General features: G+C 43.2%; 2 protein-coding genes across 8 annotated transcripts in view; both read right to left on the bottom strand.

The window, feature by feature from the left end:
* bmp1a (bone morphogenetic protein 1a) overlaps window positions 1–9,762 on the bottom strand; it is a 33,011-nt gene extending 23,249 nt beyond the window's left edge. Inside the window, exons 1-3 of one of the 2 annotated variants that reach the window (XM_041938070.1) lie at window positions 9,711–9,762; window positions 8,958–9,525; window positions 560–673 (exon numbers count right to left, since the gene is read on the bottom strand). In XM_041938070.1, coding sequence (XP_041794004.1) covers window positions 560–673; window positions 8,958–9,102 — 259 coding nt within the window. In that variant the 5' untranslated portion in view covers window positions 9,103–9,525; window positions 9,711–9,762. Of the gene's footprint in view, window positions 1–559; window positions 674–8,957; window positions 9,602–9,710 lie in introns of those variants that run through there. The other variant, XM_041938071.1, reaches the window with a different exon arrangement.
* A 1,697-nt stretch (window positions 9,763–11,459) lies between these two features.
* On the bottom strand, window positions 11,460–25,715 carry kansl3 (KAT8 regulatory NSL complex subunit 3). Of its 6 annotated transcripts, none has more exons than XM_041938072.1 (22): window positions 25,539–25,715; window positions 24,309–24,583; window positions 23,969–24,139; window positions 23,748–23,838; window positions 21,799–21,984; window positions 21,549–21,677; window positions 21,328–21,444; window positions 21,129–21,227; window positions 20,552–20,623; window positions 20,374–20,448; window positions 20,068–20,225; window positions 19,718–19,781; window positions 19,396–19,584; window positions 18,478–18,634; window positions 18,050–18,127; window positions 17,595–17,774; window positions 16,336–16,423; window positions 15,993–16,120; window positions 15,486–15,592; window positions 14,275–14,473; window positions 13,209–13,327; window positions 11,460–11,983 (listed from the first exon to the last, which is right to left on the bottom strand). In XM_041938072.1, the coding sequence occupies exons 2-22, from the start codon at window positions 24,518–24,520 to the stop codon at window positions 11,978–11,980; spliced, it is 2,625 nt and encodes an 874-aa protein (XP_041794006.1). In that variant the 5' UTR covers window positions 24,521–24,583; window positions 25,539–25,715; the 3' UTR covers window positions 11,460–11,977. The 6 variants fall into 6 exon arrangements, with proteins under 6 accessions (XP_041794006.1, XP_041794007.1, XP_041794008.1 ...); XM_041938073.1 differs by having other exon boundaries at window positions 13,209–13,324; XM_041938074.1 differs by lacking the exon at window positions 18,050–18,127.
* Window positions 25,716–26,199: the final 484 nt, after the last annotated feature.

The following is a 26,199-nucleotide window of genomic DNA, read 5'->3' as shown; positions in this document are numbered from 1 at the left end:
AATGTTTCTTTTCCCCCAAATGCTCATTAATCTGAATGAAAAACAGAAAACTGACACCATTCCAGCACAGACGGCAACATGTGCGTGCCTGTCGGTTCACGCTCACCTATAGTTTATAGGATTGTGAAGCCTATCGGTCCCTGTTGACTCACAGCTGTTGCTTAAACACGGTTTTCATTTTAAGAACAACATTTAACCTGGCAAAGCCCGGCAATTACTGTCGAACACAGCGGTGCAGGTGTAGCAACGTGTCGTGGTAACATGACAGTTGTAGGCGAAAACCTTTAAAGAGAGCTCATGAAACACACACAGCTGATATTCGACAGGTGCTGCTTCAGACTCCCAGTTTCAGAGGGTGTGAGTGGTTTGAGTTTTAGTGTTGGAGAGTGAAATGTCCGTGTATAGAGTTATTCCCCAGCGAGAAACAAAATGTGGGAAAAACTTTCATTTCGGGTGTTTTATTGCAATTTTATCTGGAGTGACAAGCCAAAAGACTTCGCCGCCGTGCTCTAATGAGGACTTTTCACCTCAAGCTGTAATCTTTCAAGCGGTGCTTTACCTGTGTCTGTGTGATTAACAATCTGGACGGTTCTCTGGGCCACATCTATTATTCTGTCCACTTTAAACATTCGCAGGTCCTCCTCGTCCAGAGCAATGTCTCCCAGAAAGGCAGCTGAAACAGACAAACAGAGAAGGCACATGTCAGACGACTGTAAGGCAACTCGACAATACAAAGCATCAGTCTGAGCCGCCCAGTTGCCTCAAGCGCTTCCTGCCGCTCAGACTGAGTAGGATGCACGGAGGCCCAGGGAAAGCTCTCGTGGAAGGCCTGGAGCATGTAGCACACACAAATAAAAATATATACTCCATTCCTTCCTTGGGTCTGTTCTGTTTACCCTTTCCTTGCAGTGAAATAGAAACAGAATTGTGAAACAACAGCATGTCTGTTTGGATAACAGGAACGCCGCCTTCTCTGGTCTCCAAATTACAGGATGGAAATGTAAGCAACATATTGCACATGGCTCGGGACGGTTCCTGCAATGAAGAGAGAGTTTGAACTCTCTCAACCTGATCGCTGATGTGATCAATTGAGACATCTTCAATCCAGATGTTACCAAACAACAAAATTCACACTGTGCGCTTTGGCGTCCTTGGACAGCTAATGAGAGCTATCAGATATGACACACTGACACTGCCTCAGTGGAGTAATATGGGGCACCTTGAACAAGTAATAGCTCCTTAATGAGGCCAAGGAGAGGGAAAAATAACCGAATAGTCCCACTTTATGAGGAATGTGCTTTATGGGATTCCTTACTAAATGCCCCATTTCTGCGGTGGATATGCTAGGAGTCCTCTCCACAGAGACAGGGCACTCAGTTTTACAGGCTTTTAACACCAGCACGTCTCTAGAATTTATGGCCCAGCTTGTATGCAAAAGTTAGAGGGGGGGTTGTTGGGGTGTTTTGTTGGGAGAGAAGGGCAAAGGTGTGGCGCTGCAATCCATGTCTGAACAGGAGATGACAACGAGATGGGAAGGGAAGAGAGGAGGAAGGCATCTCCCCTCTGCCCAAACCGCAGCTCTGAATAGGGACACGGATGTGCAGCAGAGGGAAAATGACAGCCTTCTGGATGTGTGTTTGGAGGTTAGTGTGGTGGACGGGAGACCAACCCAGAGGGGTAAGACGCTGGGAGAACCACTAAACTGTAGAGTTAATGGGAGTGATTTACAGTGCTTGTGTTTGTCAAACATCTGCGTCTGTAAATCTTCAACACGATACAAGCTGCCCTTACTGTTCCAGCCCAGTTATTCACAGTTCAAATGCAGGTACAAACATATAAGACAGGATGGAGATATGTGCAATGGGACACCCTGATAAGCTATGTGAAGCTTGGCCCCGACACTAAGCAGATAGTATCTAAAATATATATTTATGAACATGTGAAAAGGGCATGTATCATTACAACCTGGCAACCTAATAACCAGTAACACAGTAACATTTTACAACCTACCAAACACTTAAGACTAACCAAACCAAAAAAAAACAACTAAATGGTTCAAAGACATTTATTTCATGAGTTTAAACATTGCTTAAATAGGCAAGAAACAACACACAGCCACACAGTGAAGTGAAAATAACAGAAACATTTAAACGGATGGTGCAGGAGTCCTCAGCTGCCACAGATAATGACATTTTTATAGTGTTATCAATCTCTTTCCACACCTGCCGCGCGCTGCAAACCACACTAAAGCTCGTACTGTGAAATACACAAGAAAATCCATCGTGTGTGGAAAAACTTGATTTTATTTTGTTTTCAGGCAGCTCAAAGCTTTTTTTCCTTTCCTTTTCCACACCAAAAACATTCACAGGAAGGTCTCTCATCCCCTGCACTCCTATTAAAGTTTGACACAAGAGAAAAAGGGATGAAAAGCACAATAGAACCAAAGATGAAAACACACTTGGCTCTCGTCCCTATTCAGCAGAAGAGGATTATTGGAACAATCTGGAGTTGCGAGCCAGTCTTCCACCCTGCAGGTCGTAGAGGATGCACCACAGAATGACTGTGTTTGGGATGAGAGGTTAATGATAGCAATAATAAAAGGTGTCAATCGCCGCCGGCAAGACGGGGCATGCACAGAGGACAGGTTTAAATTCCAGAGGTCAAAGGGATCCTCTAATTTGTGCTCGCAAAAAACACACTAATTCACTCTAAAATCCCTGAGACACAAAACAGACAACTTGCAATCAGCACTCCCGCTGACAGGCAGTGCCAAGAACAGCAGTGATAAGGGGAAGCTACCAGATGTCGTGCTGTACAGGATGGATAGGCTGACTACGCTATTTTTCTCTTTTATCTTCACATTTTTTTAGATGATTCCCAGAACTGGCTGAGCGCTGCGAAGAACAGGCAGTATGAGAACAACTACTGCCAAGTCGCTGTCATAAAAGACCCAAAGCACCGAGAAAAAGTATTCAAAACAATTCTATGAAACTGCTTTTCATTCCGTGTTGACTGAAGAAAATCAAACAACAACAACTGGCAAATATTAGCAGGCTGTGACCAAATAACGAGGTGCACCCCCTCCACCCCCGTGAGGTTCACAGAGGGCTGCGCTCTCTGCCCAATCATCCACCACCGTGCTGAAGACAGGCCGGTTAATCCGCAGCGTCATTGTTCTCAGACAACAGTGGAGATTGAAGTGAGCAAATGCACGGCCAGGCGGCATTAGGGCTCATTTCCCCCGGGCGCAGCAGTCGTCCTGGAGACGCTGTTGCAGGTTTATGGAAAGACTCGCAGGGATTGGGAATTAATCCCCTTGTCTCCTGGCTTTAATTATCCACAGACACACGGTTTTAGGAATCTTTTGTACGCAACTCATGGCTTGGATTGAGGGCAGGCCGTGGAGAAAGGTGATAAACTCATCGAGATACAGAGCGCTGTCATGATGTGGAGAACAAACACAGAGAGGCGAGTGTGTTGTACTGTAGATTAAAACCCGGTGAATGTGGCAGATGGCAAGTGATCACCGTAGAGTACAGTGCTGCATCTCTGTCCAAACACTCATTACCTAAATGACAACAGCTGCAGTTATAATACTAATATCTATGCAGAATAGATTTTAGGAAGATTTTTGCTGCTTTTATAGTTCATATGCATCTTTAGAGATGGAAAAAACAAAAAAAAGAAGGAATTTAACTGCAAACCTGTGTGTGTGTATATCACACAAACTAATGATTTACATTGAAATGCTGGATTGAACATATTTAATGTGTGATAACCTCCAAACTCCTCCCCCCGTCATTGAAATTTTTAGTTAATCTAACCCATCATAATCCGTCTCATCTCAGACTGCCCCCATCAATCGGCGTATCCAGTCAGATTACGCGTGAGAACTCAATCAAATTAATCCCATTGATTCGCGTAATGCCCTAGCCTCGACCTCTGCGGTGTCAAACACTCCTCGACTATTCCCATAAATCTCCTTCCGCGAATGCCAGACCACGACATCTGCCGCTGAAACCTGCACAAACATCAATACTAAGCCTAAACAGACACCGACACCAGCCTATATTTAGAAGGCCAGCTCCGCTGCGAGGCCACGGCCGCTCCTCGCTGTGCTCGCAGAGACGTTAAGGCAGTCCATCCCTATAGGAGACCTAATGATGAGGGATGAGAAAGCCTGGCCAATATGTAAGCCTGGAATGCATCACAATGCCCTGGCACCGCCTTTCACGGCCCCTGTTTGGTAACAAACGCCGCATTTGAATTCCAATGGAGGCCAATAGTGTATTGCGTTAAGGTGATTACCATCTGATGACAGTGTAAGTATCACTTTTCAGGTTTCATTCTGTACCAGCCCTTTCCGCCACATGCTGGCCGCTGTGCCTCCAAACACTGCACGGAAAAAGGAGAAGTCACCTGTGAAATGTGAATATATAAGACAAAAATGAGAAAAATAAAGCCTATTCCCAACAGAGGAATGATGCATTATATTATGCAGGTCTGTTGTTGTGTAAATTTGGTGCCTCTCTCCTCTGTAAAAAACACACCAGCTGTTATTCTTCAGCAAATGCTTACCTTGACATTTCCTAACACTGCAATTTGAGCTCAAGGCGGGAGAGGGGAAAAAAAAAAAAAGTCTACTTATCTGCACTCGGCTCATTTCAAAAAGTTATCCAAGGTATAATTAGACGAGAGATTCGGGCGAAGTCAAGCTACAGCCTGAGATTCGAGTAATTATTTTCCAATAAAAGCCTGAGGTCTCATCAGCGTTGCTGTCACCGCGCTGCGGCTTCGGTCTTATTGACAAAATGAGAGCGGCTTCAGATGCAAAGGGCACACAGCAAGAAGCTGCCTCCTCCTTTAACATTTCACACTCCATCAAGCCCATTAGCAGATTGGATTTCCCAGCTCATCCCTGCCACTGATTACTGATATAACCTACTGCCAGTCGAACCTCCTCTAATGACTCATCAGCTCGCCGGCCATTTGTCTTTTTTAATGTCAACAATACACAGCATTCGAGCTCCTTACATGGATGAATAATTCATCGCCACACGGCAGCGATTTTCACCTTTCACAAAACTTATTTTGACCATCCAGACTTCATATTTGTGGTTTAGACGGCAGACTAACACATACTCACACAGTCTGGCGTGAGGAAAGAGCAGGTTTTCTCAGAACAGATGTCCAAAGCAAAGTTTAAATGGGTTTGTGGATGAACTAAATCCGGAAGATATCCTCAACCCTGAACACTTTCCATAAATAATACCAGGAGAAAACACCTTAAGTATTCACTACAGGTGGAGGGAACAGGAAAACAATTCTTCCAGATGAGCAGCAACGTAGCACAGCTAAATTATTTACAAAAAACAAACTGTGAGTAATGAAGAAGTGACTGCTAAGCTGTTCATTATGGCAGGCTAATTGGGCATCCTTTGAGCCATTTAAATGAGCTCTTCCAAAGCATTTGTTGTTACTTAGGCTCCGTACCCAGACTTGGTATTAATGTAATGCAAGATTAGTTATTACTTAGCTCTGACAACAAACATATTGTTCCAACTAACGCACCGAGATCGTGCCAGTAGATTGGCTCCCTAATCACCCGAACCCTGCAGAGAGGGAAGTAGCAGGGGTCCTGTAATGTAAAAAAACACCCAGTGTGGGCTCGGCTATATAGCCTGAATACCATGATAAAAGAAAAGCATCTGCTTAAGTGTTGCTTAAAGGCCCAATCATGAAGTTCAACAGCCCCATCACATTACCGGAGCAGGACTGAGGGATGGAGCTGGGTAACAAGCTGCCATTTTCAGCTGCTCCGACGCTAAAACCCATTCACAAAAAACCCGGTCAACACGACCCACGATTTCATGTGAAAAATTCATGTTGATGCTTTTTAGCAGAAGATTGTTTCACAACATTTAACAGCAGATTATGATCTCTCATGCACAGTGGCCTCCTGATGTGTAATCATCATGCAGTAGGTCATAGTGGCTTTTTACAGGCCTTAAACAGCAAATGGGTGAATAAAAACCACACTTATGAGAAAATAAAAACCCCGAAACACTGCAATCTAAAACAATCCAGCTGTTGTTTTTTAAATGGCCAAATCACAGCCAGCAGAAGTCTCTGCTGACAGCGACAAATTCTTCAGAGGCGGCAGGTAGATGGTGGATAACCTACCAGCCCCATCGTGAATGGCCTGCACTCACCTCACCTGGGCCGGGGTGGCACAGTGCGACTGGCCTGCCCTCCACCTTCCAGCCGCACTCTCCCCCTGGCACGAGGTGAATGACCTACAGTCTGTGTGAAGTGTTAGAGCCAGTCGGAGGAGAGAGCCGGGGAGGACGGGGGGGAGGGCAAGGGAGACGAGAAAAACCACTTGCATAAGAGACGACAAGACAAGAAGGGGGTGTTCAGGTTGTCTGCGGGACAGGAGCTCAAGCACGAAAGCACTCATCCACAGCTCGAACATGCACACTGCTGTCACAGGAGTCTTACATAGATTAAGATGTCTGCATACGTGCACGTCACTCTTTTCACGATGATCATTAAGGCAGAGCAGACAACGAGCGTGACTGGTTCACATCCATTTTTCATGTTTTTAAAATGAGTGGATCTAATCTCAGTGGGTTGTTAGAGTCTTAAATGACTTCCTGGGATGCTGCCAAGTTTGGAGTTCTGCAAACTAAGGAATTTTCCACTGGTTAACTTCCTAAATAGATGGCATTACTTCAGTGTTATTGCACTGCTCGCTTCAATCAATGCACATTTCTGTCTCGTCTGGTATAGCGATGAGTTATTTAATCCTTTGTAAATGTGAACATTTTTTAGGGATTTTTATTGGCTTAACTGCAAAGGAGTGGCACACATGCACTGTGGCAAGAAATAAGGACTCAACTGAGGGCATTTTAAATAATCAGAGGTAATTAAAGGTCGCCGCTTGACCAACCATCAAAAACACCCGAACAAGAGTCATGACTGCGTTCACTTTCAACACACCAGTGTCCCCCAGTCAATTAGTGAAAATCCTGACATCGAGGAAGAGCGCTAAGCAAGGACAGCATGAAAATGAACTCCTCGCAGAGCATTCCTGCATAAGAAACTTCACACGGCCGTAAGCATTTTCCTGGGCGGAAGCAGCATGACATAAAAATGCTGACCTCGAGGCCACGGAAAGCGATCAAATACACTCAGTGCAGCGGTGTGCTTGAAAAATGAGAGGGAGAAAAAAACTAAGAAAATCAATAATCCAAAAATCACCTAGTCCGTGCTTGATACTAGTGTGACTACGGTGAAAAATGCTGTCTCTGGTGTAATGCATCTGAGTGAGGAGGAGTTGGGAGTAAAAAGGGAGAGCTGAGAGATCCTGGACATTTCGCTGCTTGGTGGGAAGGAGAAAAGCAGGTGGGTGTTGGAAGAGCTGGAGACCGGGAGGGTTACGGGAGTGGGAGTTTGTACTTGTGACCGTCTCCCAACCACCTGTCTGCAGACGTGCCCAGAGGAAACCACAAACAAAAACGGCACTCCGTTCAAATCACACTTCAGACTGGATGAATAATAATGATAACATCCTCACAAACAAGCTAAACACCAAACACGAGGGGGGATTAACAAGCTGAGATGTCACCACCGAGACATCAGATATCAACAATCTCCTGTAAACAAAGGCCAAGTGTAAACACAGCATCAGCAGCCCTTCGTCAGTTTACCTTTCAGGCTTATGTGGACGCCACGTCCATACGTGTGATGCAAAAACAATCTGGCGCGACCACTTGAATGACTCATATTAAGCAAAAACAGGAAGCGACGTCTTTGCTGACTTGTACGCGGTTCATCTGCAGCCTGACCTTTGCCGTGTTTGTGCAAACAGCCACAACACTCCTAAAGCACCATCTTTACGTCCCCCTCGACTCTCGCTCCTCTTCTCAGGGGAAGGGTGAAGAAAACAGACAGGCGGGATAGCAGAGAGGCCCGGGGGTTAAACTGTGTTTCCTCCTCCACCGCCACATCAGAAATTGTCAAACGCCAAATCAGTGAGCACTTCCAGGACTTTAGAGGTCATTCGGCTGAAGCCAACTCTCTGTATCTGTAACCTGAATACTTTCACCAGATGGAAAACACAATCTGTTCAAATTCCCCCAAAGGGATTTGGCAAGACAGTGAGCTCACAGCACACACACACACACACACATAAAGATTACAATGACAAGTCAGACATGCTTTGGCCGAATGACGGCAAAATGTGCAGGTCTCACCAGAGCAGAAAGGAAGCGGACATATTTATACCTTGAGCCACAACAGCCAGCAGAATTATGTGTGCATAATTTCTAAGCTCCACTGTACTCTCCTCTCTCCCCTTCTCCACTTTGTTTTAGTGGCTGTGTGAACAGCCGGTGGAAAAAAAAAAAGACTATTTGTACAGTGAAGGAAAAAAAAAAACAGCAGAAAGGGAGCAGAAGTCTTTAAAATCAAAGTGCAGACTTCCTTTGTTTGCCCAAAAGCTTCTTTTTTATATATATAAAAGACAGCCTGCAGGAACTACACGGTCCCATTTTTAGAGAATAAAAGTGGGAAAAAGCAGGCTGCAACTTTTCAACGAGCACTTCAGTGAAAACTTTTCAAGTGTGGTTAAACGCATTGAGAGACTCATCCTTTTTATTCTCAACCTCACGATCCGTGCAGCCGCTCCGCGAGCTGGGTTATCCGAGGCGACCCAGTGTGCGCTGCAAATGTTTCAAACTGCACAAACTATGTCACTCTGTGCAAAACAAATGCACACAATGTTCCCTCGAGCTTTCCCCAAACTACATCCACGCACTGTCATCTCTCTGAAAGCGGTCTCTCCGGCCGATCTCTGCGAGCTCCGCAAACACATTCGTGGCATGTTTCTACCTCCACGTAAAAGGTAAATCACACAGCGAAGAACAGGGGGGAAAAAGGGGGAAAAATCTCACCAGCTTTACAGGGATCCTTATAGTCGATCGCCTCTGATGTGGCAGTGGGGTCCACATAGTAGCCCGGATCAATCGCGTCCAAATCGATCGCCAATGTCACGCCGAGACAGGATAGGAGAAACCAACATCTCGCCGTGAGATCCATTATTGTGGTGGGGGAAACGGCGAAAGGCGAGGGATAAAGGTAAAGGAAGAGAGAGGGAGAGAGAGACAGAGAGAGAAGAGTGGGAGAGAAAGAGAGAGAGAGAAAATGGGAGGTTTTTTTGGGGGGGAAACGAGATCCCTCCGGAGGGCGGGTTTTAAATCCAGCCTCTCTCCGGTGTCTTCTTGGCTCTGGGGGCAGTGATTTCTCTCCTCCAGCCGGAGCTTCGGGCTGGCGCACAGTCCTGCCCGACAAACTTTGATGATATGGCAGCTCCACAGGGGCGGTGAAAAGGGCCTTTTACTCGGTGATGCCCCTGTACGTTTTTACTGCTGCCTCGTCGGTCCATCAGGGGTCCTTGAAGAGCCTGCGAGGGACCATAATCTGGTCCCCGAGATATTATCTTGCGGTAGTTTCTCCACAGCCCTGTTTGTAGTTGCAGACATTAATTCGGTGTTAAATGGAGCAGAGTAGAGATATCATCATATTTGCCTCCTTGGAGAACGAGCTTGTAAAAAAAAAGGGGGGGGGGCCCTTTGCGTGAAAGTTTTGCTCTCGCGCTGTTTATAAAAGTGCGTAAAATTCAAAAGTTGAAATAAAACCGTCCTCACCTGAAGCGGTAGACGCTGATCATTTCCGTATCTGATGAATTCAACTCGCCTCAACTCCCACCTCTGCTCTCATTTCGTTTCCTGTAACCCCCCACCGCCATCCCCACACGCACACGCACGCACGCACGCGCAGGAGACGGCCCCCGCGCACGGTTTACGCACGCACATTATTCACACGTGCGCAGTCCAGACGCCCACTCGCGTTATCGCACGCGCAGAAACAAACAAAAACAAACAAACAGACTGAGCTTGACCTTCCTGGGGGAGGCTCACTCACCTATGAGGAGTCACGAGCAAATGGGAGAGATTAGAGCGCCGCCTGTTGGTACTTAACGGAACACCACACGAAGAGGCTGTGAATCAATAGCGAACAAACATGAGAGGCAGTTTGGTGAATCGTGATAGCCAGAGTTTGGCCAAAAAAAAATCCTAGCTTTATCAATTTATAATTGAATAAACTCATTATTTAAACTGGGGCGTCTCTGGCAGCGACGCCTCAGGTTCAGCACGCACAGACTGCTCTCCTTGACTTAAAGCCTAAATTTATTTATAACATCAGTTAATCATCTAAACTACTGATTCATTTGTTCATCTTTCCCTCCCAAACTGTTTGATTTTCTCTTGCACTTCTCACTGGTCTTATGCAAGTGGCCAATTCTGATTTTAATCAATCGAGCTGGGGCTGAAACATCAACCAAAATGTCTTCAGACAGGAGAGAAACGAAGACGCGCTCAGTTTCTTCATTTATCACACTGCAGCCAATTTCTTGCCCTTAATGTGGAGATTAGATGGAGAGACCTCAGATGGATTGCTTGAATATCCACTGCTGCTGATGATGGGAGGCTACGCCAGCAGCTCTGCTGTTCTCTGTCTGACTGGCATCAGTTATCCTGTCCTCGCCTATTACACACAAAGCCTGGTTTATAGAAGAGGGAAGAAACACACTCCTCTCTTTATCTTATCTGATGGCCTATGTGTGGAATTTAAGACAGGATGTCTGCTGAGATGAGTGGGCTGTATTTATGCTGCTGCTGTAAACACAGCAGTATAACCATCACGCACGAGAGTAAGCGCCTTCATTATATTTTGAATAAGTGGAGTTTCTTAGCTTGCTTAATGCTACAAGTGTTGAACACACAGGAGCAAATATTTAGATTAGTAAACAGGGAACACAGTTGAGTGTCTTCAGGCAAATCAGTTGTTTTTACTGTGGCAGTTTCAAGCAAAAGGTCCATATAAGTGATGACACAGTGCAGATGGGAAATATTGCCTTATACAGACTAACAAATACTGTTTATCATAAATACCAACAGACATGACCTGTTCATGTATTGCATCTTTTTGAGTGCACAGTGCATATTGTTCAAAGTGAGTCCTGCACAGGAGCACAGCCGGCAGCGGACGTCTTTGACAATATACTGTAGCTTTTGCAGTCACATGATTATGACCAATATTGGCATTTAATTGGTGTAGAAATTTAGCTCTTGACATATTTCAAGCATGTCATATGGTGGAAGAAAACTGCTGCACGACAAGCAGTAAATATGATGAAATACTGTCATGATGTGAATATAATTACTGTGATGAATAATATGAAAGCCATGACCAACATTCAAATTTAGTTATCTCACAAATATGGAGATATCCAGTCGTGACATCAAAATGCTTACTTTCCTGTAATCATACTTGTCTATGATGGCCTGATACATGGGATACGAAAAGGATTTTAATATACACTCTAGTAAAAGTTTTTTTTTTTTTTTTTTTTTTTTTTTTAATTGCCGTGTGGTATGTGTGCAGCATCAAGAGTTGCACATCTGTCCTTTTGTAGCCTGCACACTGGCATTATCACAGTCCAGTAGGTTGCAGTTTATCCCCACACGATGTAATTTCCTCCCTAGAGGAGGACATGGGATGATGTTGTATATCAGGCTGTCAGAATTTGTTCATTAAAGTTAAAGGTGCAAGAAGAGAGCACAGGCTGTAGCATGAAGAGCAGCACTGCAGTGTTAGTAGAGTCAGCGCTCCGTGCAGGGAGGTTAAGCATCGTCGCGGCTCAGCCACAGCCGACGGTGGCTGCCTGGCCTTTTCCAACCATCTCGCCTGGGGAGCCCTCTGGAGGATGTGAGGCAGGTGTTCTGCGTGTTGTGGGGTGTTGCGTTCATCACTGCAGGGAGGGTACAGGCTTTTCAGCAGGCTGTGGCTCCCAGACGCCTCTGGCACAGCACCAGCTTAATCCCCACATGGAAACCGAGAGCTGAGATTTTCACTGCTGTAAAAGGGCAAAGCGAGATGAATGAACACACAGAACAGAAAATGTAATTATAAACCTGTTTATATAAGTCTTCAGGACAAAGAAATGTTTGGCATTTACTTCATCGGCTCCAGAACCGGCTGACAACAACTTCAGAGCATGCACAGTATCTTCAGCATGTGAGGATATTTTCAGCCATATCAGAGCATTTTTAGAAGTGCAGCTCTGCTTTATGCACAGCCTCCCATTTAAATTAAGATAACACTTAGCTGAGGAAGAGGGAATCTGTGGAAACAGCTGTTCTGTAAAACAAGGTCTTTAATTAAAGTGTAGTCACCATCATTTAAAAGGAAAACATATCAGTGTGCTTTTGTTTAGAAAAAAAAACCCCAAGTATGTGCATTTAACTTAAATGCACATTAAACAGAATACGATGATAAATTGGGTAACTTAAAAAAAAAAAAACATAGTTACAAGCTGCAAAACTATTTCATGGCATTGTGGTTGCCATGACAGTGGAGATATTCCTAAGCTACCCAAAAAGGAACATTTCCTTGAGCTGTATAGATAACAATGTGGGCAGTGTGAAAGCACAAAATGCAAATGCACTCGCATACATGCACTATGGCTGCACCCAGCAACACAACTTCTGGATGAAGTTTCATAGCTGTATTATAGGAGTTATAGGTTCACATTTTAGGGCTCTGTCAGCACTCCCTCGATGTATGGAGAAATGGATCCTGACTGCAGTAATAATTAGGTGGTAAAATATTCTCAGGAACTGGAAAGCACCTGAGTGCCTGCTTTTCAGGACCAGGTGACTGAAACAGGAAAAGTTGCGTATGAACCATTTCACACGGGTCAGAAGAATATAAGTGCACAAGGGAAGCACATGAAAATAAAAGCATATTCAGGTGGATTGTGTGTTCGTAAAAATCCTCCATCTGTGGTGAGGATTAATGTGCTTAGTTTCTTTATGAGATCACGTTGATTTATTGAATTGTTTGTCCCTGTTGTTTACACAGGTAGAGAGGGAGCAATGAAGGACGACAGAGGACAGATTTGTTCGTTGGATTGTTGTACACTGATCATTTTGTATATTGAAAAAAGAAAATCCAAGTCATATTAAAAAGGTAGATGCATGAATCAACAAGTAGAAGCCACATGTGCTATTTCATGAGAGATAATAAGTAACCAGGAAAATGTGCTCACAACCAGAGTCATTACAGTAAATGAGACACACCTTTGGCTCATGGGTACGAGTCGGCGTCACAACCTCACCAGCTTGGCTGAGAGATCCCACTCGACTCGGCTGTGCTCCTCGAAGGGTCACCGTTATCGAAGTGGGGGCTTTCTGCCCTACTGACACACAAACAAAACTACTGAGCACTAACAGCTACACATGCTAATCCTGAAAATACACTAAAAAAAGGGCTTTAGCATTTGACTTTTGCCATAAAATCAGCAGAATTAAGTTTTTACTCAGTTCGATAAGCAAATTTAAACGAGAGCAGGGTGTTGGACAATGAACATAATGAGGACTAAAAGCAAAGTTTTTGTTAAGTAAGAGGGGTGAGACATACAACGGATTCACACTGGAAGAGGAACAGGAGCAACGAAAACATGAGTTTGATTCCAGTCTTTATTGTAACAGGAACAGAGCTTGGGTGAGACCATGTTTGCTTTTCAACACGTCTCTGTGAAAGTCAGCGTTCATACTTATGGATATTATAAGCAGGTGATTTAATGGAAGGGTTTACAAAATGTTACTGCACGACGAGGCAAACAAAATCAACACAAACATGAAATGACTCTACAACTAACAAACAAATCTGACAAACAAAAGCGGCCTGGATTGAACTTTTGGGCATCTTATTAAATTTGGTCAACCTTATCAACATCGGCTTTAACTTTACTCACAATTCTTGAGTATCAATGTATCTTCATACATTTACGTATATTCTACATTTGCATCCATCTCTACATAAACATAATGTGTCAAGCATAAGCTGGGAATTTCGACCTAACATTTCCCATATGGCTCTTTCTGAACATGAAAACAGAACATGTTGTACGCCACTGATCTGTCCTCTGGTGCTGTATAGCTGCACATCTGACTTTAACCTTATAACAGTCAAGTTCTTCCAGCCAAACTACCTACAAACACGTCGACAGAGCTGTCCTCTACGGTCCTCTACTGCGGCAATCCTCCCTGGCCTACAGACATCCCGATCTACTGTTTCCAAAACAAGGGATGAATGAACTGGCCATTCAACGTGGCCGTCGTGTTTTGGCAGTTCGAGACATACCAGCGGTCTGATTGGTGATGTGCGCCAAGCCGGGCAAGCTGCTGGCAAGTTTGGCCAGCCCGCCATTGGTGAGCAGCTGGTGGATGGCAGTGGTTTTAGTCACTCCTCCTGTGGTGACCACAGGCACCGCCCGGAGCAGAGTACTGCTGCTGGTACCGATGGAGCTCAGGACCTGACCCTGGGGCTTCCCACAGACCGCCTGAGGGTGGAGGACAAGACAAACACATGTGTAAGGTTCAGTCATACATGTACGAACAACAACAACAAACTGAAGACGGTCATCTTTCACTCATCTCATCCCATACAGTTGACATTCAGCTGCTATTTTATTAGGTTTTTGATATTATGGTAACCCTCACTGATATAAATGCGGTGGACATAATATTTGAAATGACACAATTCAACAGCAACACAAACTACAACCTCAAAAACAAAGTGGAATCAACACCTTTCAAACAATCAACAGCTTAAACAAAAACTGAACATGATAAGATTCAGGAATAAAGTTTTTTTTGCAGGACTGCTATATTAGCTTATGCTAGGTGGACCTAATAAACTGATAGTGCTATATACATCTAATTTCACCCCATGAGACAGTTGTGTGAAATCTGTCAGAATTAGTGTGTGAATTCTTGAGTTATGGCCAAATGTTTTGTGAGGTCACAGTGACCGTTGACTACCAAAATCTAATCAGTTCATCCTTGAGCCAAAGTGGACGTTGGGCCAGATTTAAGGAAACTCTCTCAAACTGTTCCAGATACATCACATTCACAAGAATGGCATGTATGGACAACCAGGAATGTGTCTGTGAATCTGGTGATGTGAGTACCAAACTAATTTGATTATCTGATCAGGGTGCATTTTTCAGTACACAACACCTGTTAACATGAAAGGTAAGAAATTAACTCAGTTTTAACCGTGTATCTATCAATGGAGATATATTTAACTACTAATTCTATGTGTTCATTCACCCACACACACTATTTACAGGCTCTAACTGCTGGTTTTCCATGTTTTAACCAACTAAAAAACTGTGCAAACTTCGGAAAGTTGTTGTCAGTAGGGTTGGATGGTATGACAGTGTATTTTGTTTTTAACTAAAGGGTTGTGTCATGTGAGGGAGTTGTTTTTATTTGCATGAAAGTTCCAAATAAAAGAAGAAAATAATCAATTGTTTCATTCAAATTCATTTGATGTATGTAACTGTGTACCTGGGTGCTGCCTGCGTTGGCTGCAGTGGACGGCAGACTAGGAGCTTTGGTGACGATCTCCTGAAGACTGAAACTTAGGCCTTGTAGCAGACTGCTGGCGGACGGCGCTGCACACAAACATTAAGACAGTGAATCAACAGGGCTGAAATTTGGGCGAAAGTAATGCCAAAGATATATTAACCCAACAAATCCTACTTTTGCAACTGCTCCCACCCATCCCCCCCAACAGGACCAAACTAGATGGACACAAGCACAAACACACCATATGAGAATCACGTCCAAAGGGTAAGGTTTGGGACAGTGACAGACAGCGATGGCGCAAGAGGTGATCAATGATGTTTGCTTAAATATGTTGTCCTCACACACTGTTCTCATCCAGTGCCCAAAACTTTAACCTCACACTACAAAGCGGTTAGAACGGCACTGTGTGTTGAGGCTGCTGCGCATAGATCAGCTGCACAGTTGAGAGTGCAAACAGGCGTGCAGGGCAGGACGGGACAGAGATACCTTGGGCAGTAGCCGGAGCTTGCGCCTGGACTGGTGTGGAGGACCCTGACACCATGCAAGGCTGCACGCTGTTGAATGAGCTGGCGCCTGGGGACAGGGCACCAGACATCTCTGAGAGACTACCAGACCTGCAGTGACACACATAACCACCAATCTACTCAGGAACTAACCCAGCAAGTGGTGTTCGGCCATCATTCCCAAACTCCGAGTACACTCATCAATCCCTCTGCACCAGTCACACTTTTGTCCAATAGGATGGGAGTGGGCGTGGGTGCAGGCATGATTTGGGGTTTAAGCGCTCTATACTGAATGTGCCTGTGTGTAGCAGGGCAGGCTAGCTTACCGCTGGCCTGTGAGCAGTCCAGAGAGCTCCTTGGCTCCAGCCACAGTCTGTCCCACTGTCACTGTTAAGGGCTTCCCAGAAACACCCACTGCATGGAAAAAGAATCACGTCATGACGGTCGGTTATTTAACTCGGGGGAGAAAAAAAAAAAAAAAAAGTTCAATCACCGTTCTTCAGAAAAAGGCTAAAACAATAACCATGCACAACTAGGTAGACATGCATTACAGGTACCACAGTTTTTCAGGAATAAATGGTTTCAAAAACTCTACTTTCACTTTAGTAACACCGTGTAGAAAACAAAAACATGTTTCTCTTCTTATCTTTCCAGCTAGAGATCTGTATGAAGACAAGCTGCTCACAATTTCAGATATTCCCATCCTGTCTGGCCACTACTGATTTTATCAATCCACAAGACAACAAAGAACAGCATCTGCTTACTCTGATCACACTAACAAACAAGAATTACTGGTTGTAGTTCCTCCATCAACCAGACACGTTGCAGTTTACATCCATGTCCAGACTCATGTGTAATATACTGAAGACTTTGAAGGTACAAAAAGTATTAATAGTACTTTTTCTGTCAAAGTGGAGCTCAATATCAGCAAAACAAATGAGCTTGTGGTGGACTCCAATGCTTTGATTACGGATGTTGCTGCAAAGAAGCTACAAATTCTAAAACACATATTCAACCCGGCAGCACAGAAGATTGATAAAATCACCAAGGTTTCCAGGTGGACACCCAAGATTAGTGTCACCAATTCAGTATCTGCCCAGATGTGAAATATCGTCACAGTCTCTCCTTCTATTATTCCTGAGTTATGGTGTTGAATAATGGCCAGAAGAGTCTTTTTGCAGAACATTACGTCACCAAGAAGGTGACTTTTTGGATATAAACTGTTATAATTTCACCCCACGAGACAGTTGTGTGAAATCTGTCAGAATTATTGTGTGAATTCTTGAGTTATGGCCAAATGTTTTGTGAGGTCACAGTGACCGTTGACTACCAAAATCTAATCAGTTCATCCTTGAGCCAAAGTGGACGTTGGGCCAGATTTAAGGAAACTCCCTCAAACTGTTGCCGATACATCACATTCACAAGAATGGCATGTATGGACAACCAGGAAACTTCCTGCCTGTGGCCAGAGCGAGGCCAAAGGCAGAACAAGCTCAGGCAGGTTTTCTCCATGTTTAATGAAAACAGACCGCTGCTTATAGAGTCTCATGTGTAAGTAATGAAATCAGAAGACCAGGTTTTGTACCTTCCTGTGCAGCAGGGCTCATGGTGCCCCCTACTGACTCGTTCTGGGAAACAATGGTGACCTTGATCTTCGCTCTCTTGGAGGCTTTGCTTGGTGTGGGACTAGGCGCCTGCCTCCTCTTGCCATGGGGCCTCAGCTCATCTCTGTCCAGGCCCTCCATCTGATCGCTGGTCACTGGCACTGCATCACGCAAACACAGACACACAGATGTTCATTAGACTGGTGAGATCACCTGCTGGGCTGTTTTGTCCCCCTGTAACCCTACCACTGATCTTAAATCTTACATTTCTTAACTAATTTTTCTACTGTCTGTAAAATAAACCTGGTTAGAAGCAAATTTTAGTTCAAAATCAGTATGTCAGGATGTGACATTAATATAAAATTAGGGCAATGGGAACAAGGAAAGAAGTGAAAAGACAAAGAGGAAAGAGAAAGGAAGAGGGACAGACACTTACCAAAAATACAAGGAGGGGTGCCAGGAGGAAGATTTTTCCTCACAAGCATGTTTTGTTTCATAAAAGCAGCAAACTGAGCTGGAATGAATTGGAAAAAAGACGGAAAGGAAAGTTGTAGGAAGAGAAGAGACAGAGGATGAGAGGAGAGTATTTCAGTCACGTTCCATCTTGCCCCATCAGATGTCGTGACGTGATAATAAACGTGATAAATTTTATTTGCAATCAGCTTCACATCTCACATACCACCCCGTCTGCCCAGATGGCGCAGCTTTTTGCAGAATTCAGCAGAAGTTTGAGTGAATGACTCATTTGAACAAGATTATACAAACAAGCGGGGAGGATGTGAGAGCTGTGTACGCTCAGGTACTAAGGATCGCTGTGCACGAGCAGGTGAACGCTCTCAAAGTCGAGTGCGGCGGTCAACTGACCTTGAGCCTGCTTGTGAGTGAGCACTGTCCCAGAGCGCTGCATGTGTGTCTTGAGGAGCTGCGTGGCTGTGATCAGACTGGACTTCTGTGCTGGAGAGAGACCACACGTCTTGGGTTTGGGACTTGAAGTGGGGCTGCTGCAGACACTGGACAGATCCTGAGGACACACAATGCATCAGTGTCAGTCACTGAATATGAAGACAGTGCAAATGTGAACATGGCTGCCGGCAGCCCGACCAAAGTCTGTATGTAGATTATTCTAAACAAAAATCATAGAATATACACGTACATACATGTATTATACATTTGTATCACTGTGCCGTGAACCAAAGAGACGACAACAACAACACATGAAATAGAAAGGAATTCAGGTTCCCATTTTCTTAAATCACTTTCTAGTATATCTGAGACATTTTCAGTGATGCAGAGTTGGTCTGGCAGCACTCACAAGTTTCACTCAAAAAGCCACTTTGCAGATGTTAATCCTGAGTTCTGTAACTCTAATGAGCGGAGGATGTGAAAACACCTGACGTGGCCGTCAACACTCTGCTGTCTGGCAGATTACACATTTTACATTATCTTGCAGATCTGGGATTATTTGCACTCAGCAAAAATGAAGAAATGTGACAGTGTCAGTTTTATTTTGGGGTAGACAATGATTTTCAAAACATTAACCTCTTATTTCCCATCATGACTGGACAGCTAGTCTATAACTACCCAAATTTTGGGTATACTAAGCAAACAAAGCAGTCATTAGATATGATGTGACTGTATTATTCCATGTAGAAATATAAACACTATTTGAAGTATTCTTATAGAACAGTAGTCATCAGATGCAGCCCTGGTGGTTCATCTAAAGGCTAAAAATTAGTGACAACCTTTGAAAAATGTTGGTAATTGCAGCAGATGTTAACTGACCTCTGAACCTGATGGTGAGATGGGAACTCTGAGCGCAGGGGAGGAAGGCCGTCCTCTCTCCATCTCAAAGGGAAGCTCCCGTCTAGGCCTTTTCTTCTTCTCTGTGTCCAGGTCCCTCATCTCCCCTGAGCCATGGCCATGGCCCTCTGCCCGTGTGAGGACGCCTGACAAGAAGTCAGCTATCTCATCCTGCAGATCAGTGATAAAAGACAAAAAAAAATCAACATCATACACAGTTTTGTTCTCAAAAGGTACTGCAGAGGATGAGAAACACTCCAGAGAAAACTATGTAAATTGAGCATTTACAATTACAAGGACCAACCTGAATGCAGCGGTCCACCATGGTCTGTGTCAGTCCCTCTGATTTCATCTTTGCTGAATTGATTCTGAAGGGAGAACATTTCACGCTATTATTACTAGACAATGAGATTAAAATCCTTTCACTCAGCTAGATATGATATTGCATGATTCCTTTCTCCTTAAAGGGCCAGTGTGCAAAATTGAAGGATCTAGTGACAGAAAATGAATAAGAAAATATTCATAAGCACGTTTTCATTAAAATAAGAATAATTGTTTTTTGTTACCTTACAATGAGCTCTTTATAGCTACAGAGGGAGCCACTAAATCCTACACACTGGCCCTTTAAACTGCTGACGAGAGGTTGTGACTGACCTGAGGTTGTCGTCTGCTCCGCCCACCATCACCATGCTGTTGTCTGCCCTCAGCTTCTCCCTGAACTCCTCCATGCCTTCTATGCTGCACTGCAGAGCATTCTGGCCGATCACAAACAACACCGGGGTCTTCATGTCCAGCAGTGGGTCATCCACATCCTACAAACCAGCCACACATTCACATTCATTACAACTACTGACTTGAAGGCAAAGCTCAGTTTTCTCAGAAATAATAAAAGTAATAACAGTTAAGTATTAACATAAAAAAGGAAAAATATCATTTGGAAGATGATGCCTTAGTTCGTACCCCTCTTGGCCCGTTGACTGTTAGCAAAGGGAAGCCGAGACACACCACAGCGGTCAGATACTCCATAAGGGATACCTGTAATTAATCAGTACTAATTAGTAAAATCATTTGCACTTTTTCAGGGGAGAAAATTGTTTGCCCTCAAACTCAATCACTGTGATTTTATTAGAAGTCTCACATGACAAGCGATGAGAGCACCAGCGTTCCAGCCGACCAGAATAATGGGTTTGTGAGGGAAGTGGCTGTGAACCTGGCGGTCAGATTTATAACACATAATGAATATAATTGCAGACACATGGCGTACAAAATCAAACATGAGGCAAAACAGAATTTTACACTGTTTTAATTTTTCTATTTTTTTTATTTTTTTATTATCGCTGAAATTAATTTCAATAAGAGACATTTCAACACAAAAATGTCTGATGAGTTAGTGTATTTTAATGTGCACGCATTTTAATAATACACACCAAATAATAAAGTACACTGTTAGCAAAAAAGCTAAATCAATAAAGGTCAAAATAAAGAAAATTAATGTTATAACTCTGACTTTATCCTGAGCCCAACCTGATAAAAACAAATGCTGCTTACTAATAAGACCACAGAGGTGACTCATTATAAATATAAAATAATTACTTACTCTACACAAGTAAGAGTCTAAGCAAGAGTCCCATTTCAAATGTGCATATTAAAAACAAAGTATATTCAATAACTTGAATTTTACAGTCATGTAAGTAACAAAAAACAGGACATCCTACCTCCATGACCTTGGCCCTGACAGTGCCTAACATGTGTTCTAGGCACTGTGTGATGCCAATATTTGCGCTGCTATTGACATGGCTGTGCACTGGGATGACCTGACAAAGAGAAAAACCTGTTACAGGCACATTTCTGAGATTTATAAAGGCTCAAATTCTTTCTTGAAACACATAGATTTAACTGAGCGAGAGTTCAGACCTTTCCCAGGCAGGAGAGCTGCGACTGCCAGAATCTCATTCGCCGCGAGGTAGAGAGGGCAGGATTGGTTGGGCTTGATGGTGCAATTAGGATGAGTGGGGATCCAGGAAGCTTGCTCTGAAAAGACGACAAACAGGGATCTGGTCTTTGCTGCTACAAAAAAAACAAACAGTTGCTTATAAAATGTTTTGTATTACAGACTGAGGGTGGTTAAGTGTTACCGGTTTGTTTTGGGACAGGACTCCAACAGCTGGGTCCCAGGGCCGTTTCAGTAGCAATGACAAAGCCTCTGCACTCGGAGCGCCAGTCTTTGCCGATGTCAGCAACATTCTGTCAATCAGCAACGGCAACTTCCACGACAAAAAGAGAAAAAGTAAGGAATTAAGAATCCGAGACCTTCCAGATACTGGTTTAGACATCTGACAGGAAATAGACAATTTTTTACTCTTCATTCAATGACACACGTCATACCTTGCTTTTGAGAGTCTGCAGCACATCCAGGTAAGCAGCAAGCATGGCGAGGCTTAAGGATTCAATCATGGTGGTGTGTAACCACTGCGTCAGTTTGATGTCCCAGTTCACACCGGCTAACGCATGCCGCACCTTCCTGGCACACTTGTCCACGGCTATCCTCCGTAAAATTGGCTCATTGGAAGCCTGAGGGAAGCAAGATCATACAAGAGACCCAGTAATATTTCAATAATTTAATACCCGAATAATGAAAAATGATTCAGAGCTTTGCTTTAATTCAAAACAAAAATAAGTTCTGTCATGATCATCAATAACTTACACATGGGAAATTACTTTGGTTGAGCATCGAGTCCACGTACTCAACAAAACCAAACAACAAACCAAAATGCAGACTACGATACTGATTTTAGCCAGTCGTGTTACCGTTTTATAATCACCTTATTGATCTACTCTCTTAGGTGGGGGTCCGTCACAAGACCAAACCCAAACACAGTGCTTTCAGTCACGTTGTTGTGCTGTTTGGCAAAGTCTTTCTCTGGCAAAATGTTATGTTTACTCCCAGCAGAGTACACTGTTTTGTAACAGCTTTCGAGATACAGCTGCATTGATTTGTTGAGTGTATAACGGATGAAAACCATCCACGTCTTTAATGGCAATCCAATAGACCGGTGACGAAAGATATACAATATACTATATAATACAACAGTCATAGATTGACACATTGAATACCTTTTTTACAGTGCCCATGTAATCAAACAAGGGGAAAAGCATGCACACTGTTAAATCTCCACACTAAGCACTGCATGGTCACTGTGCAATAACAGGTGATTTCAACTGTTTCAATCCAGCGCTCACAAATGGTGCAGAAGAAATTACACAACCAGGCCTGGAATTAAGACAATCTAAGGGCAAAGCCACTTCGGTCTTTGTCAAGTACAATTTATTGTGGCCTTGCAGCCAAAATGTCGGCCACCAAGGCCAAAACCAATGGTGCAATAACAGCAAGTGATATAATATGTTATGAAGAAACGGTAAACGGTATTTATATAGTTTGACTTTTCCACAAAATGTTGTCTGACTCACTTTTTTAAAAAATGTGAACAAATCATATTAAGTGTTATTGTTACATTTTAATGATATAATGTCTATAAACAGGCTAAAGTTGATCAAGATTAAACTGAACAAGTTTCAACACACATGCAACTACTGCATTTGAGTCTGAGTTTACAGGAGCAGTCACACAAATGACTCTCTTTGAAAAATATTACACAAAAATTCATACAAGAAATACGACATATTAACAATTCCTTAGGTGTCCATAAAAACGCATTCCTCCAGGAACACATCAACACAGTCATACATCAACAGTAGTCTTCTTGTCAATTTGGCACCAATATAATCCATAAAAATAAAATAATCTCTTACAGATTTTGGATTTTTTTTTTTTTTGTGGAAGACGCTCGTGGCAGAGTAAAAAAAAATTGAGATTTCTCAGAAAAACCATAGGCTGGTTGGTGGATCAGATACACTCCAGGTTAACACTGTTAACTCACCATGATCCCGTGAACACGTACATAATGAGTTTACTTTACAATTTTAACAAGGGTGCACAGCTATGAACATCACTTTAAGCCGTTTTACTGAACGGTTAGCTAGCCGATTAGCTGTTAATGTTTACAAAGTGGGAGAATGCGTGTGCTCCTGTTGATGTCCAGCTGATGATGGACACAATGGGAAACATGAGTTTGCTATTTGCTGCGTTGCATGTACTTTTAAAGGAGAACTTACTTTTTAAGGGCACAATGGCCAGTTTAAATCAGGGCACGTCAAACACGTTATTGCAGCCACATCCCATGGCATCCATTTAGGCCAGGACATTTCTTGCATTGGACAATGTCTTAAAATTTAAAGCTCTTGAGAACAGAATTAGATAAATGAGCACAACTTACATTTTCATTGGCCAGGCGAGCTAGTCTTTCAGCTTGCAGAGCTTTAAGGACTTTATTGAACAGTTTGTTCTGGGTCACTGACCATCCAGTCCTGAAACAGAATAATGATAATGTCAAAACAATGCAGTGTAACAGAGATTTCAGTTGTTACTTCTATTCTTGATGGGTACGGGTATCCAGTAAAACAGCAGACAATAAATGAACAGTAGATTTCTCCATACTTGTTTACATGTTCCTCCCAGTCGTCGGGGGGTGGAGGGCTCTCAGCAACCGTGCGAGCAAACAGAACATGCCGCTCACACTCCTTCATCACACTAAGAGCTTTCTGATTGTCATACAGAGGAACAGGTGTCGGTGTGACTGTTTCCACATCTATAACAGAATCAGAGTCTCTGCAGACAAAGAAAAGATCAAGTTACTGCAAGGCAGAAAAACTGTCGAGTGATTAGTTTGATCACAGAGAGATTCAATTTGTTGAGCTAAAAAGGCTGATGATGATCCCAAGATGTAGTATGATATCTAGTTCAGTTGCATATTACAACGAGGAGCTTTTTGACTCACGACAAGGCTTCAGGTTGGCGACGAGAGGTAACAAACAGCGTCCTTGTGGGCCGGGCACTGCTGGCATCTGGGTGGGCATTCCATGGCTTGGCATAGCTGTGGTCCAAAAACACCAAATCCAGCTCTCTTTCATGAGCTGACAGCTGGAAAAGCAAGGATGTGCCCATCGTTCGTGCTGATATCTGGAAGTCCTTGTCCCCACCACGATGCATCCTCTTCCTGGGCCCCAAAGGGCCCTGGGAAGGGCTCGACAACTTGTGTGGATTCAGACCCAACTGGTGAAGAGGACATGTGAGACAGGCTGAAACAACAAATTCCTGCCACCAAGAATTTAGGGCTGGATTATAATACAAGGCAGCAATTTATAATGTTGAACAAAATCTAGAGCTGAAGAGTTAAGGGGTGACAATTTCTATAACTGATTAATCCTCGATTGATCATTTACATAATTGTTTACAGCAAAATGCCAAATTACTGGTTCCAGCTTCTTAAATGCAAATATATGCTTGTGTACTAAACTCTACAAACAGTAAATGAAATATTATTAAGTTTTGGACTAAGGCAGCAAGAAACTAACAATTATTTTCATTGTCAATTGATTAATTGTTAGGTCTATCAAATGTCAGAACATGATCAAAAACATCAATCCAGAAGCTGGAATCAGAGAACTGACTGTTTAAAAATGATTTTTACACAGCAATCATCAAAATGCTCATTAATTTAATAGTTGACTAACTAATCGATGAATTCAATAATCGTTGCAGCTCCATTTTGGACTGTTCACAACATTTGAAGATGCTGCCTTAGGCTCTGGGAGTGTGACGTATATAATTAATCAATATTGTGGAAAGTTAAAGCACTGATCGAGGGAATAACCGGCAGAGTGATTGATAAGAGAAGTAACATTCAGTTACAGCTCTACCATAATGTGACGTTCAAACATGCAGGTGCTTTGTCCACAGCGAGCACCACCCATTACTGCCATATACTGGATATTGTTAGCTTATATAATATTGATCTTCGATGTGAAAATAGCGTTAATTTCTAAACCAAACATTATCGTACGGACTACACATGATACCTCGTTTACTTCACTGTTAGCTCGATATTTATCTTTAATGTTAACGCTGAGTAAAGGGACAGACGGCTGTGGGCTGGCCTGTCATGCTAACGTTAGCATAGCAAGCTAAAAGCTAACCGAATGTCGTATCGCTGTGTCCCGCTACTCACCTTTTCGCTCTTTTACTCCATGGTTGCCGAGATGGTTTAAAATCTCTTTCGAGCCAAATGAGAACAAGGAAGTACGTTTTTCTCGAGAAGTTCTAGAGGTTATATAAACGCATATGTTTAGTGCGCATACAAGCTTCACTTCCTTTTGTTGTGTGGTTTGTTGCCATGCTAGCTCCACATCCCTCCTTTTCACTGAGCTAAAAACAACAGGACAGTCGGAGCCTTAAACTGGCAACCCAGTCTGTGGCGCGTCAGTGAGTGACGCAAAACATGGACTGGATTTCCGCAGAGTCTGGATCATTTATTCCTTCTGCAAAAATATTAGATATGAATTATTTAAAAATAAAGAACCTAGGGCCTTTTCCATTAAGTTTGTTGCTGTTTTATTAATTGAGGTGTTCTTTTTTTTTTACAATACTGAAAGAGTTCATTACATAATAACTAGGGTTAGTTTGTTAGTATTTGAAACCTCGTCCCAGTTTGTGCCTCTCGCGTGTTTGTCACGAGATGGCGTTTCGAGCTATTTCATACACCACCAGCTATAAGAAGAGTATATCTGATCCTAATTTTCAGTACTTCCATTCAAAACAAGCTTGTTTTGGTTTATTTTTTATGCTTCAGATTTTGGTTATAGTTTGTTCAAAGATGTGAATATGAACAC

This window comes from Chelmon rostratus, chromosome 5 (genome assembly GCF_017976325.1).
Source record: "Chelmon rostratus isolate fCheRos1 chromosome 5, fCheRos1.pri, whole genome shotgun sequence".
Classification (NCBI taxonomy): domain Eukaryota; kingdom Metazoa; phylum Chordata; class Actinopteri; order Chaetodontiformes; family Chaetodontidae; genus Chelmon; species Chelmon rostratus.
This window is presented reverse-complemented; position numbering and strand designations above follow the sequence as displayed.

Excerpts from the sequence above, each read along its gene's own strand:
- kansl3 (XM_041938072.1), bottom strand. The coding sequence starts at position 24,520 with ATGCATCGTGGTGGGGACAAGGACTTCCAGATATCAGCACGAACGATG. Across the intron at positions 21,985-23,747 it reads CTCGCCTGGCCAATGAAAAT|GCTTCCAATGAGCCAATTTT; the intron begins GTAAGTTGTGCT and ends TGCTTCCCTCAG. Across the intron at positions 13,328-14,274 it reads CATCACCAATCAGACCGCTG|TAGGGCAGAAAGCCCCCACT; the intron begins GTATGTCTCGAA and ends TTTGTGTGTCAG.